We start from the raw sequence: 12,622 nt of genomic DNA, 5'->3' as shown, positions 1-12,622 counted from the left end.
CATGGTTACAAAAAATTCTGTTAGAAAGAATTACAAAAGCCTTTTTTGTGAGAACTTCATAAATTATCTTTTTTTTTTTAATTAGAATGAATAAAATGATCCAGTTTTGATGATTTAGTTGCTAATTGCTCAGTTTTTGGACGTACGGACAGAATGACGTCCGGCCATCTGCGTTCTGTTACTTTGTATCACAAATGTCCTGCAGATGCCTCGCTGAGCGCTTGACCCTAGAGCTGACACTCCGTACGCAGCGGTTTCTGCGATCCTCAAAGATTTGCACATTTCTGTTGCTCTGAAATGCGATGCTTTTTCTTGCTAGAAGCCGATATAATGAATGATTTAGTAATAAGCCGTGTTTTGGGTGCGAAATGCTTTTTTCTGATGCCTTTAACCCCTGGGGAGCCGAGAACCCGAGGCTGGCGGCAGCGGGACCGGCGGGTGATGTCCAGCTTGAGTCATGGCGGAAAATGCTTGGCTTGGTTTGTTTGCCCCAATCCGCGGTTCCTTCTCATCCAGACCCTTCGAAATTAACTGGGATTTTCTACAATAACCACCGACTCTGGGAAGAGGAAACGCAAAAGTACTTCTCAAAAATAAAAGGATCAGAGCTTTATGGCGAGTGGGATCTTATTTTTACATTTCAGGTTTTTTTGGCTTTTCTCATAAGTTTTTAATCATTGGAGCATTACCGGTGTTTCCAAAGTGATTTCCCATCATATAAATCTCTATTATAGAAAACATAGAACCTGCCAGCAGATCGGCCCCATCCGGCCCCCATCTAGTCACCCCTTTCTCCTGCTCGCTGGTCTCGTCTTAGATTCAGGAGCCGTATGTCTATCCCATGCATGTTTAATAGCCTCACTGTATTACCCTCAACCACTTCTGCTGGGAGACTGCTCCACTTATCTACTACCCTCTCAATAAAGTAAAACTTCCTTACATTCCATCTCAGCCTCTGACCTTCTAGGTTTAGATGATGACCTCCAGTTCTATCATTTATTATTGAAGCAGAACCAAAAAAGACTCGAATAAGCAGAGTTGAAGGGCAGTTAAGGCCCCAGACGTTGGGTGTTTTTTGCTTTTTCGTGGGAGTTTAATGTCGGCTGCAGGGTTGGTTGTCGGCTCCCCTGAGAAGCCCCAAAGGAGATGCCGAATCCCAGCGCCCAGCGAGTCCCGATACTGAAAGTGGCCGCCGGCCGCCTTCCTCCGAGGACGCTGTGTGGATACGGTACATGCAGGCGGGGGGGGGGCAGACGAGACCGGACTGGATCTTTCTCCCAGCGGAGGTCCCGCCGATTTTTACTTTTTAACAAATTTTCACGAACAATAGACTGAGATCTCGCAGCCGCAGATAACGCAGATAACAGTCGGTGAAATGCAAGCCGTGCCGTTTGTTACTTTCTATCATTTTAACTCCAGTTTCAAGTAGCCATGACTCAGGCTGGGGGGGGGTATGACATCATAACCCACAGAGCCGTGAGACCCCTGGAGGCAAAGACCCCTCGACTTCTTTCTATAAGACCTCTAGAGATTGGGGGTTCAAGCCCCCCCCACAGGAAAAGGGGATTGGGAAGTTTATTTTGTGCTCTTTTATTTGTAAAGAAAGTCGATAAAAGTCACATTTAAAAAAAATAATAATAAATCGCAGAATGCAAAAAAATAAATAATGGAATAAATCAGCAAATAGCCAGAAACCAGAACAATTTGCATTGCGAGTAACCCTTTGAGATCCAGGAGGCATGCAAACAATGATTGGATTCCGCTACTATCTACATTTAAAAGGTTAAATAAAATATATATATATTTGGGGGGGATTACTTTGTATTTTCCAAGTCTATGCCTTGCGCTTTCCTCGCTTTTCTTACGGTTATTATAAGTTTATGTTTTCTGTTTCTTATCATTTAAATGAATCTGTTATTTTATTTTCTTTTTCCCTCTTGAATTTTTTATTTTTTTGCTGTTTTTTATTTTTCTCCGTTTTTGTTCACGCTTCTGATTGGAGGCACTGAGTCATCCAGTGGCAGGAATTCCCCGCTCTCTTATCGAGCTGACAGTCGCCCTCTCACCCCAACTTACGCTCAGACCCCTAAACATTTCCATGTTCCAGGTAGGAGCTGCCGGTCCGTGTTTCCGTGTCCCGTCCACCCGTAGATCGTAGTCACGGAATCTGTTGTGTGTCCATTGTCTCTGTCTGGGGAGGAATCGGTGTCATTTCCATGATTATTGGGTTCACCTAATCAATTATTCAATCAATCGATCGATCAATAACTTACTCGGCCCCTAACAGTATCCAAATCACTTGTTAATAACGCTACTGTTTTTTTTGTTGCTTCCTTTAATTTTTTATATTCTTATATATATATCTGTGTGTATATTTATTATTATTATTATTAATTATTATTATTTTATTATATTTAAAAAATATTAATTGTTGATGATAAAAAAACATATTTTAAATATTTAAACATTTCTGAAAATGATTTCACTTTATTTAAGGACAGCGATGATAAAATCTGTTCGTTATTTTTTGCTGTTATGTATGATTTTGATCCAATTACGCGAGTTCTTTCATGGTATTTCATTTGTGGGGAGCAGACATCGGGAATTCTGACACATTCAGCTGTGACTCGCTGCAAACACTTCGACCTTCCTATCTCTATTTCATGAAGAAAAATTCTTACTCGCAGTGCAGTTAATTGCAACTTTTTACCAAAATGAGATTTATTTATTTTTTTCACCCCCTCCATGAAATGCCGGTGATAAAAACTCTGCTTTCAGATTGGTGACGTCGGGCGTTTGGTGGGCAGAGTAATTCTGTGTCTAAAGTTCTAAATGTGGAGCAGTCACTATGGCAACCAATTAAATGTTCCTGCTGATTGCTTCCCATATAATACGTCTAACCGGAATTCCCCTTAAAGCTGCAGTTCCACCTACTCTTTTGATTTTAACACTTTCATAACTAAAAACATCACAGCAGGCAGTGATAGTTTGTTACCATAGAAACGAGATAAGTTATGGGATTTTTTTAATTTATTTTTTTATGGGATGTTTATGGGATTAATCCCTTTAGCTTAATGATTTAATGTTTGTCTGCCTAACATGCTACGGAGTGCAATTAATGCTCCGAATCAATGGAACTGCAGCTTTAATACCTACAGCCCGGCGCGCGACGCTCTGCAGTTACAGAGTAAAGTTGTGTCGCTGGCCGGTACTCTCCTGGGGTTGTGTAGGGGTTCTAAGAGGGGTCTTCATCTATATTGGGGTCTGCTTCTGGTTATAGGGGTCTGCCCGGGGTATCGGCTCATCAGAACATTAACCCCTTTCTTACCTAACAGATGGCATTAGATAAAGTGTGGATGGCATTAATGCAAATTAGAATTCTACTAGCGATATATTATTGCCTGTAAAGGGTTAATAAGCCCGGATCGCGTATGCATCACACGTACGATATCGAACCCCGCCGCCCGCTGTGACATCACAGAACGCAAGTTATATCCTCAACCTATCTACCCTCCTCCTGACAATGATGTTAACCCCTCATTTGCATGTATCCATGGCTATTATATTATATAGATTTCAATTTACATTCTAATTGTACATCAAATGCATCCATCGTTTTTTAAGGATTCCCGTTATATTTTCACATTTCTGCCCCGGTCAGCCTCGTTTTTGCCTCCGCTCTGGGGGTTTCAGGCCGGGATCTGTTATAATTCCCCCCCTTATATTGTATATTAGATACTGTAGACAGCGCCTCTGCTTTTAAGGGGCTTTTTTAATACCGGGGGTAATTATCAGGGCAAGAACTTTAGCACCAGATTCATTCAACGGAACCTCTGGGTATCTCAGACGGCTGCGGACCCCCCAAGAACTCTCAGGGGCCTCCGGTTGAATATTTGGTTTCTTTTGGGGTGAAAAGCGTTGTTTTCTGACTATTTTCCTAGCTGGGCGACGTCTTTCTACCCCACTTCAGTACAAAGGCTGTGTTTGGAAGGGACTTGAGAGGTTTCTGTCTCGGGAGTCTCAGCTCATCGCCCTTTTTTTTTTGTTCGATGCGGCGTCGCCGTCTGCGCTCTCATTCATTCTCACCTGTGTCTGAACGTCCCTCCGTTCCTTCGTCTCCTGGTCGTTATCACTCTGGGGGTCTTCATTTACTAACAAGATCTTCTTTTATTTCTGCAGACCAAGGAATGAACATCTACAGGAAGCCCCCGATCTACAAGCAGCACGGTAATCCCCCCGCGGACTGACTTCTGTGCGATCTCCATCGCTCGGCCGTAATGCATGTGCCTGATTGCACCCTCTGGGGTAAACATCAGAGACCCTCAGACCCCCGGCCTCCGATCTTTACCCCAGCGCTATTTGATAAGCCAACGGTTCCTCCTTTCTCTCTGGATTCAGGGGCAGAAATTTATTCCATCTAAAGACCCCTAAAAAATAACAGCCATCGATAGAAACGTGCGCAGGGGGGGGATAAGGGGGTTACAATAAAGCCATATTGGGATGTATGGAAGGGGGTGGAGCTAGAATGCAAACACGCCCATTCCTACAATCCCCATAAAAAGTGCAGATTTCCGTGAACCTGGCCCAACGGCGGGGAAAGGGGCCGATTTATTTTATCACAAACAGCATCTTAGTTTCCGACACTTCCGTTAACACACATTTATTTTTTACGTTGTGGGTATCTCCCGACACAGATAATGAAGGGGTTAATTAGCTCTGCTAAAGACAACAGTGGTTTTGATTGCCCACCTTTGGGTGAGGTAGGGGAGCATGGACTCCTATAACTCCCAGCCACCACTGTATACACGCAGGAATACCCTGATCGTTCTTGGCTTCCTGGAATCACACAGCAGGTAGTACATTTGGTTAGGTTAACAAAGGGTTAAGACATGCAGCCGCCCCCGAGGAGTCTGCCCCTGTTCTTCGCTCTTCCGTCTGCTTTGTTCTCATGTGACGTGTCTGTAATTCTCATTTTTATTTTGTTTTATGGTTTGTTGTATGTCCACCCTTAACATGTGACCATTTAACCCGTGACTCCATCACATGACCCTCAGTAAGTACCGCCAGACGTCCTGCTTTTGTAGCTTTTCCTGGCGCTTCGCTTTGGGCTGCAAACCCCTCTCCTCCTGTAGCTATCCGTCCAGCTTCCTAACGCTTTATTGTCATGGCAGATAATAGAATTCTCACTCCTAAAGGATACACTGACATGCTCAGTGTACAGAGGAAAGGGTTAATGGAACCTAGACCCTGAGATGCAGGAGAACCCCTCTGGCAAAGCAAGAGTCAAAACACCCTGACTTATTAACAAAGTACTTTCATATTTCACCACTAGATGGCGGCGATGCGCTCTGAAAAAATTAAATGCCAGCTTCCTATTTTACTGAAAAGAACATTATTTCTCAATATTTTTTATAGAAGAAAAAGTTAGTTTTTAAGCATTTTATGCCATTTAGATAAAGGCTGTAGTTTTTAAGGAATTTACTTCACCCCCCGATCAGCCGATACGTGTAAATAGGGCAACCAGGTTCCCGAAACATTAAAAACTCTCCTTCTCCATGTGATGCGTCCTTATGGTCCATCTGGTGACACTAATTCAGTTTATTATATACCTTATTTGTTCAATATCAGCAGCCGACTTTATCTCGTTTATTTTTGTTTAGAAATATGATTTTTGTTTTAAATGCAAAAAAAGGCAAATGAATTAATCACCTGCTGCTAATCACCAAGATTCAGATCATATTCAGCGAGCGGATGAAATCCCTGAACACGCAGCAAAGATCCGTCCTTTCTGCCCGATATCTCCCGACCTCCCCAACACTAATCTTTCATGCCTGCGGGTTGCTCTGCGGTGAAAATGCATGCGCGGTCACGTGGGATTAATCAGCGTTGGCGCAACCGGGGATCCCTGGACACCAGGAACGGGGGGGGTCATAAGCCTTGTGGGGTATCTGGCACAGAGAGACATATTACATGATACATATTAATAAATAGCGGAGGGATCGATTTACTAAATAGTGAGGCAAACGCTTTTATCAGATACGTTTTCCAGCAGATCGGCCCCCGGCGGCCCCCGTCTAGTCGCCCGTTTCTCCTGCTGTAAAGACTCGAACCTTAATCAGTCGTTGGTCTCGTCTTAGATTCAGGAGCCGTATGTCTATCCCATGCATGTTTAATACCCTCACTGTATTACCCTCTACCGCTTTTGCTGGGAGGCGGTTCCACTGATCTACCACCCTCTCACTAAAGTGAAAGGAATAATAACAAAAATAAATATTTATACTTGTGATTTTAGAAGTCATGACAGTATTTACAGACTGGTGTGAGACCCCCTGGTATGTTAATAACACCAGAGCCCCCCAGTGTGCTGTAGAAACGTAGAATTTAGTGACAGATGAGGATATTTAGTTTCATGAGCGCTAGACGAGGCACAAGTCGTGGCTTCTCTTTTCGGGGAGAGGCTTGATCCGCATCATCCTGTCCTGGTGCCCACGGAGCCCCCCGGCTGATCACTCCATCAGACCCGGGTGATCTCCACGTTCTGCTTTCCCCTCGAGGGTTAAATAACAACCTCATCCCGTCCAGATCCAGCTGCCTTGGCAGCCGCGACCAACTGCGAGGATATCATCAAGTCCTCCAAGTTTCCAGCCGCCCACCGGCCAGCGCCGGACGAAGTCCCAAAGATTGAGACGGACCACTGGCCGGGCCCTCCATCCCTCGCCGCCGTAGGTACGCCAACAGATCAGCCGCGCGGCTCGCAGGCGGGCTCAGGGGGGTCCGAGGTGCGCTAATCCAAGATCACGTGGGGGGGTGCTCTGACCATGCGCAGCAACGCATCTGCCGGCCCTGTGACCCGCGATAGACCTTCCGAGGACTCCGACCCAACCCGAGTGCAACCAACGGGGCCGACAACAACCCCAAAGAACCATTATCTGCGCTTCATGGGGTCCGTGCCCCATCTCCTGATCCAAAGCCCCTGTAACTCTGTATCCATGGGAATAAAAGGCATTGAAAGACGCCCCAAAGTAGATTAAGGTCCCCCCAAGACTGACCCAACCTCCCCTTCCAAGAGTCTGATCACAAAAGTACTGCTGGGGAAAATCCCCAGGTGTGTTTGCAGCTTTAGTTGTATAGTAAAGGGAGATGGACGTGGCCCCCCCAGCGACCGGGGGCCGAATTAACACATTGTAAATTCTGGTAAATAAGTAGACATCAGATACCCCCCCCCCATAGACTGAAGCCCCTCCATGAGATTCTCGGCTCTTGAAATGAGGGTCACTTCAGTCCCGGAAGCAGCGATTTCTCGCGTCTCGCGTCTTCTTCTTGTGTCGTCATTTTTTCCGTGTGATTCCATTTTCTTTTCTGTGGACCATCAATCAGGGGCATTTACACCCGGGGGGGGGCAAATATAAGTATCGGGGGTCGGAGATACCCCGGGAGTGTCAGGCGGTCCGGTTTCAGTCCCGTTATCTCTTAGCCCATAGAACTAAAGGTGAAAAATCCCCCCCCAAATCTCATTAGATGGGAATTGGGATGGAAATAATCGATTATCGAGAAAATGCGGAATGCGATGAAAAACGTTTATTTCATACAAAGAACAATAAATCGTTTCAATTCCCGATATCAGGGTCCGACACCCGGAGACGATCCAGCGGGCGCGATGAAGACGACGAAGACTTACAGAGACGCCGGCAGCTTCAGGAAGAGCAGCTGATGAAGGTAAAAACGTCGGCCCCATCCGGCCCCCGTCTAGTCGCCCGTTTCTCCTGCTGTAATGACTCAAACCTTAATCAGTCGTTGGTCTCGTCTTAGATTCAGGAGCCGTATGTCTATCCCATGCATGCTTAATCCCCTCACTGTATTACCCTCTCCCCCCGTCTCTCCCCCGTCTCTCCCCCCGTCTCTCCCCCGTCGATCCCCCGTCTCTCCCCCTTCTCTCCCCGTCTCTCTGTCGTCTCTCCCCATCTCTCCCCCGTCTCTCCCCCCGTCTCTCCCCCGTCTCTCTGCCGTCTCTCCTCATCTCTCCCCGTCTCTCCCCCGTCTCTCCCCGTCTCTCCGCCGTCTCTCCGCCGTCTCTCCCCCGTCTCTCCGCCGTCTCTCCCCCGTCTCTCCGCCGTCTCTCCCCCGTCTCTCCGCCGTCTCTCCCCTGTCTCTCCCCCGTCTCTCCCCCCGTCTCTCCCCGTCTCTCCCCCGTCTCTCCCCGTCTCTCCCCCGTCTCTCCCCGTCTCTCCGCCGTCCCTCCGCCGTCTCTCCGCCGTCTCTCCCCCGTCTCTCTCCCTATCTCTCCCCGTCTCTCCCCGTCTCTCCCCCGTCTCTCCCCGTCTCTCCCCCGTCTCTCCCCGTCTCTCCGCCGTCTCTCCCCCGTCTCTCCGCCGTCTCTCCCCTGTCTCTCCCCCGTCTCTCCGCCGTCTCTCCCCCGTCTCTCCGCCGTCTCTCCCCCGTCTCCCCCCTGTCTCTCCCCCGTCTCTCCCCCGTCTCTCCGCTGTCTCTCCGCCGTCTCTCCCCCGTCTCTCCGCCGTCTCTCCCCCGTCTCTCCGCCTTCTCTCCCCCGTCTCTCCCCCATCTCTCCCCCATCTCTCTGCCGTCTCTCCCCCATCTTTCCGCCGTCTCTCCCCCGTCTCTCCCCCGTCTCTCCTCCGTCTCTCCTCCGTCTCTCCTCCGTCTCTCCGGCTCCTGACGCCGTCTTCTCGTCTCTTCTGTTTCCGTTTAGCTGAATTCAGGCCTCGGACAGCTAATCCTGAAAGAAGAAATGGAAAAGGAGAACCGGGAGAGACCGCACTCCGCGCTCCGATCCGACTCCCCGCTCATGTCATGTAAGTCGTTAACCCTTCGTGCTCAGTGCACCCCAGCAGGGCCACAACCCTGTATTCACTAATAATTACCAGAGATCGGAGCATCCCCAGGGCTGACCCCCCCCCATATAAATCCGGCAGCCGGTGGGGTCACTGAGCTGCCGGGAGACATCGCCCCCGGGATCTGTGTATAGAATCACTAAAAAACCCTATGGCCGGCCCTGAACGTATCAATGTATTAAACTACGCATGGTGCGGGGCCAACCTGAGTGAAATTTTAATGTGATTTATTTTTGGTTTCGGAATTTAAATAGTTAACCGTATATATTTATTATATAATTCCTCCTCCCCCCCCCGTATTGACTGCAGCTCTCAACTCGGATGCTTCCAGAACCTCCTCTCTCCCGGGCTACGGAAGGAACGGACTCCATCGGGTAAAACGTGTTCATTAATGGGGTCACCTGCCAGCAGGGGGGCTGCTTCCCACCTTAGCCCAGCGGGTCACGCTTGGGGGGGGTTAATAGGGCTGTTTGGGGTAAATACCGGGAACGCTGATGGATACGTGGAGCGGCCTATCGTTAACAGACGCATTACTGCCAGGAATAGACGAAAGGGTTAAAATACTCCACTTAGGGCAGTTTAGTGACCCGACTGCCCGGCAGTTATAATATCCACGACACCCAGGTGTTCCTCGGAGTGATGGGAGTTGTGGTCTGGAACACACAGATAGTTATAATACATCTCTCCAGGCGGGGGAGGGGAGGGGGGGTTTCTCTCTTTATTATATTTTCTATGATTTTTTTTTAAAATGTGTATAAAAAATGCAGATTAAATTTCCTTTTTTCTTTCCGCCCCCCCGCAGCCGGTGTCCACGGACTTCGCCCAGTATGACAGTTACGGGGATATAAGCGGGGGCGTCCGGGGTAAGAACCATGTATAAATATATAACCCGCAGACCCCGGACCGTGACGTCACGCGGCGCTTCTAACGCAAACTTTCTTTTCTCTTTTCTTTCTTCTCCTTTCAGATTATCAGGTGAGTCTCGCTCGGCTTTTATCCCCCCGTCCGCCGTCATCAATTACTAATCTATAGAATGATGTCATAATGTGATCGCTCTATAAGGGGTGACATCATTAAGCTGGGGATTTTCCTGCATGTTATGGTTTTTATTTCAGTATTTGAGCCTTCGGGGGGGGGGGATTTAGATTCCGGGTTTGTTGTCTTCGATCGACCGACCAACCACCCCCCCCCCCCGCGTCATTCCAGTCGGGGTATTAAGGAGAAGCTGAACTTCTGTATTACAGCCGGGAACTTTAAGGATCTTTAGTGATCTCCATAACTCAGGTTTAGTTACAATGTAACGAAAAAAGGAATATTTGGAACATTTTGGGTTAAATGGCGGTCTTTTCATAAACCAAGTTAAAAAAAAACAAACACATTTCAGTGCAAACCTGGAGCGTTCTGTGGGCAGAAACGAAGCCGAAGGAAAACACGAACTTTAAATGGTTGCCGGTTACTAATCACCGGTTACAGTTACCGGTTACTGGTTAATGGTTGCTGGTTACAGTTACTGGTTACCGGTTAATGGTTACAGTTACCGGTTACTGGTTAATGGTTGCTGGTTACAGTTACTGGTTACCGGTTAATGGTTACAGTTACCGGTTACTGGTTAATGGTTGCCGGTTACCGGTTACTGGTTCATTTACCATTCCTTCAGTTTTTCTTCATTAATGCGGGTTCTTTGAGAATATTTAATTTTTAGACCGATGGCGTCCGAATATTAACTCTTTAACTCCCTCTGAGATGCCGTCGCGCGTTCCGCCTGGGGCTTTATGGGGTTCTTTCTGCTGTTTCTGGGGGCCGGGGGCCGCGTGAAGCAGGTGGATGTAGACTGTGCTGTCTGTGGCTAGATGTGTCTGACTCCCCGTCCTGTTACCCCCCCCCCCGTGCATGCGCAGCCCCTTAGCCTCCCTCCTTCCCCGCTTCCCGTATAACTAGCGCTTCTCTAAATGTTTCTCCACGTAGTCGCTACCAGACGGCCGCGTTCCTGTGATGCGCATGGATAGGGGAGTCTCTATGCCTAACATGCTGGAGCCAAAGGCAAGTGTTCCTCCGCAGGGTTACAGGGGGCCGCGTGGGGGCCGATCCGCTAAACGCTGAGCTGGTTTTACAACAGATAATCGTCTCGCAATCAGAAAACAAATGAAATAAAAATGGCTTCATTCCAGGCAGCTTCTGGCCGTCAGGGGCTTGCTGAGGATCATAGGAGTTATAGTTGCTGAGGATCATAGGAGTTATAGTTTATAACCATCTGGGGATTGTTATATATAACTTGTCCCGTCTACCCGCTGTACAGCGCTACGGAATATGATGGTGCTACAGAAAGCATTCAACAATAGAATTCCCAGCTCCTCCTAGAAATAATTGTTCAATCGCGTAGAATTTCGCCGGGAACACTTAGTAGTCATGTGACGCAAACCGCAGGCGCTGATAGGTTGTTGCCATAGAAACTGAGTTTCCTAAAGTGTTTGTATTTATCTGAATCCAGTCTAAGCGGGAAAAGCACCTTTTTACATAAATGCCCAAAACGCTGAGAATTTATACGCAGAACGGGAGCCCCTCACACGCAATTAAAGGGGCGGCGCAGCGTTTTAGGTGGGACCCTCCTTACGACGCTGCTTGTCTGTGAATTTACCAATCCCCCCGTTTTCCATCCCAGATTTATCCCTATGAAATGCTGATGATTACAAACCGGGCGCGGAACAAGATACTGAAAGACGTCGACAGAACCAGACTGGAGGTAACGACCCCCCCCATCCCCCCAACCCCCCAACCGGTGACTCCGCGCGTCCCGTCCCTTTAAATGGAGAGAAACCAATCCTACATCACAAGAGGGATTCGGTCGCCAAACAGTTAATTTTTGATACTGGGAGCTCCCTGGAGATTAATGCTGCAATTGCCCCCATTTTGCCCCCCATGTTGCCCCCCAGGTTGCCCATGGCAGCCCTACCCTGGTAGATGTCCATGTTTATGGCTTTTTACTGCATCTGATATCGGCTTCGAGTCTTGCGCCAGTTATTGAAATAGATACAAAATACCCAATCAGGAAAGAAAAAAGCTCTTTATAGTAAAGTTTGGGGTTTTTAGCCGCATAAATCAGGTCACAAGCTGTTTTTTTATTATTTAACTATTTAAGTGCCCCGCATTCTTCTTTATCTCTATTTTTTCTCCCCGTAGCGTCACCTGGCGCCCGAAATCTTTCAGGAGATCTTTAAGATGCCGATCCAGGAATTCGACCGGCTGCCTCTCTGGAGACGCAACGAGCTGAAGAAACGAGCCAGACTCTTCTGAGTCCTGCGACGCCGCCGTAAAGCGATCTCCAGCAGCCGTGGATCTGATACCGCCCCCCCCATGCGATAATTAACAGAGTGTCTGCCTGGGGGGTCCCGCTGGAGGTTGGGGGAGGGGTGAGGGGATCATAAGCGACCCCTGCCGCCAAGCACGGGATCTCCCCTATAACTGCCGCGCAGGATGAAACACTCCGCGCCCGCTTTATCCAAATACCGGGGGGGAGGGGGGCTCCCCGACGCGTTTTGTGTGTTTTGTTTGCGCAAGAGAATTTTTTTTATTTTATTATTTCTATTTCTTTAAACGTTGGGCCTTTCTGGAGATTTGATTGGTTAAAATACGGGGAGTTTCTGCTCAGAATTCTAGGTCTGCCTTTAATATTTTGGAAGTTTGGGTTAAGCTGCCGTCTTCCACCCCAAACCACGCCCCCCCCCTTAGAAATATTAAAATTAAATATTTTAGGTTTTTTTTGGGTTCGGAAACAC

The 12,622-nt window shown here is 48.0% G+C and overlaps 1 protein-coding gene across 1 annotated transcript in view; it reads left to right on the top strand.

Moving 5' to 3' along the window:
- ABLIM1 (actin binding LIM protein 1) overlaps window positions 1-12,391 on the top strand; it is a 73,336-nt gene extending 60,945 nt beyond the window's left edge. Inside the window, exons 13-23 of the mRNA XM_053451227.1 lie at window positions 2,003-2,107; window positions 4,180-4,227; window positions 6,583-6,726; window positions 7,625-7,716; window positions 8,708-8,810; window positions 9,159-9,223; window positions 9,652-9,712; window positions 9,817-9,824; window positions 10,815-10,889; window positions 11,509-11,589; window positions 12,027-12,391. Coding sequence (XP_053307202.1) covers window positions 2,003-2,107; window positions 4,180-4,227; window positions 6,583-6,726; window positions 7,625-7,716; window positions 8,708-8,810; window positions 9,159-9,223; window positions 9,652-9,712; window positions 9,817-9,824; window positions 10,815-10,889; window positions 11,509-11,589; window positions 12,027-12,140 — 896 coding nt within the window. The 3' untranslated portion in view covers window positions 12,141-12,391. The remainder of the gene's footprint in view (window positions 1-2,002; window positions 2,108-4,179; window positions 4,228-6,582; window positions 6,727-7,624; window positions 7,717-8,707; window positions 8,811-9,158; window positions 9,224-9,651; window positions 9,713-9,816; window positions 9,825-10,814; window positions 10,890-11,508; window positions 11,590-12,026) is intronic.
- Window positions 12,392-12,622: the final 231 nt, after the last annotated feature.

The sequence above is a fragment of the Spea bombifrons genome, chromosome 11 (assembly GCF_027358695.1).
Source record: "Spea bombifrons isolate aSpeBom1 chromosome 11, aSpeBom1.2.pri, whole genome shotgun sequence".
NCBI classification, from domain to species: Eukaryota; Metazoa; Chordata; class Amphibia; order Anura; family Pelobatidae; genus Spea; species Spea bombifrons.
The sequence above is the reverse complement of the archived record's forward strand: the minus strand, read 5'-3'. Positions and strand labels throughout refer to the sequence as shown.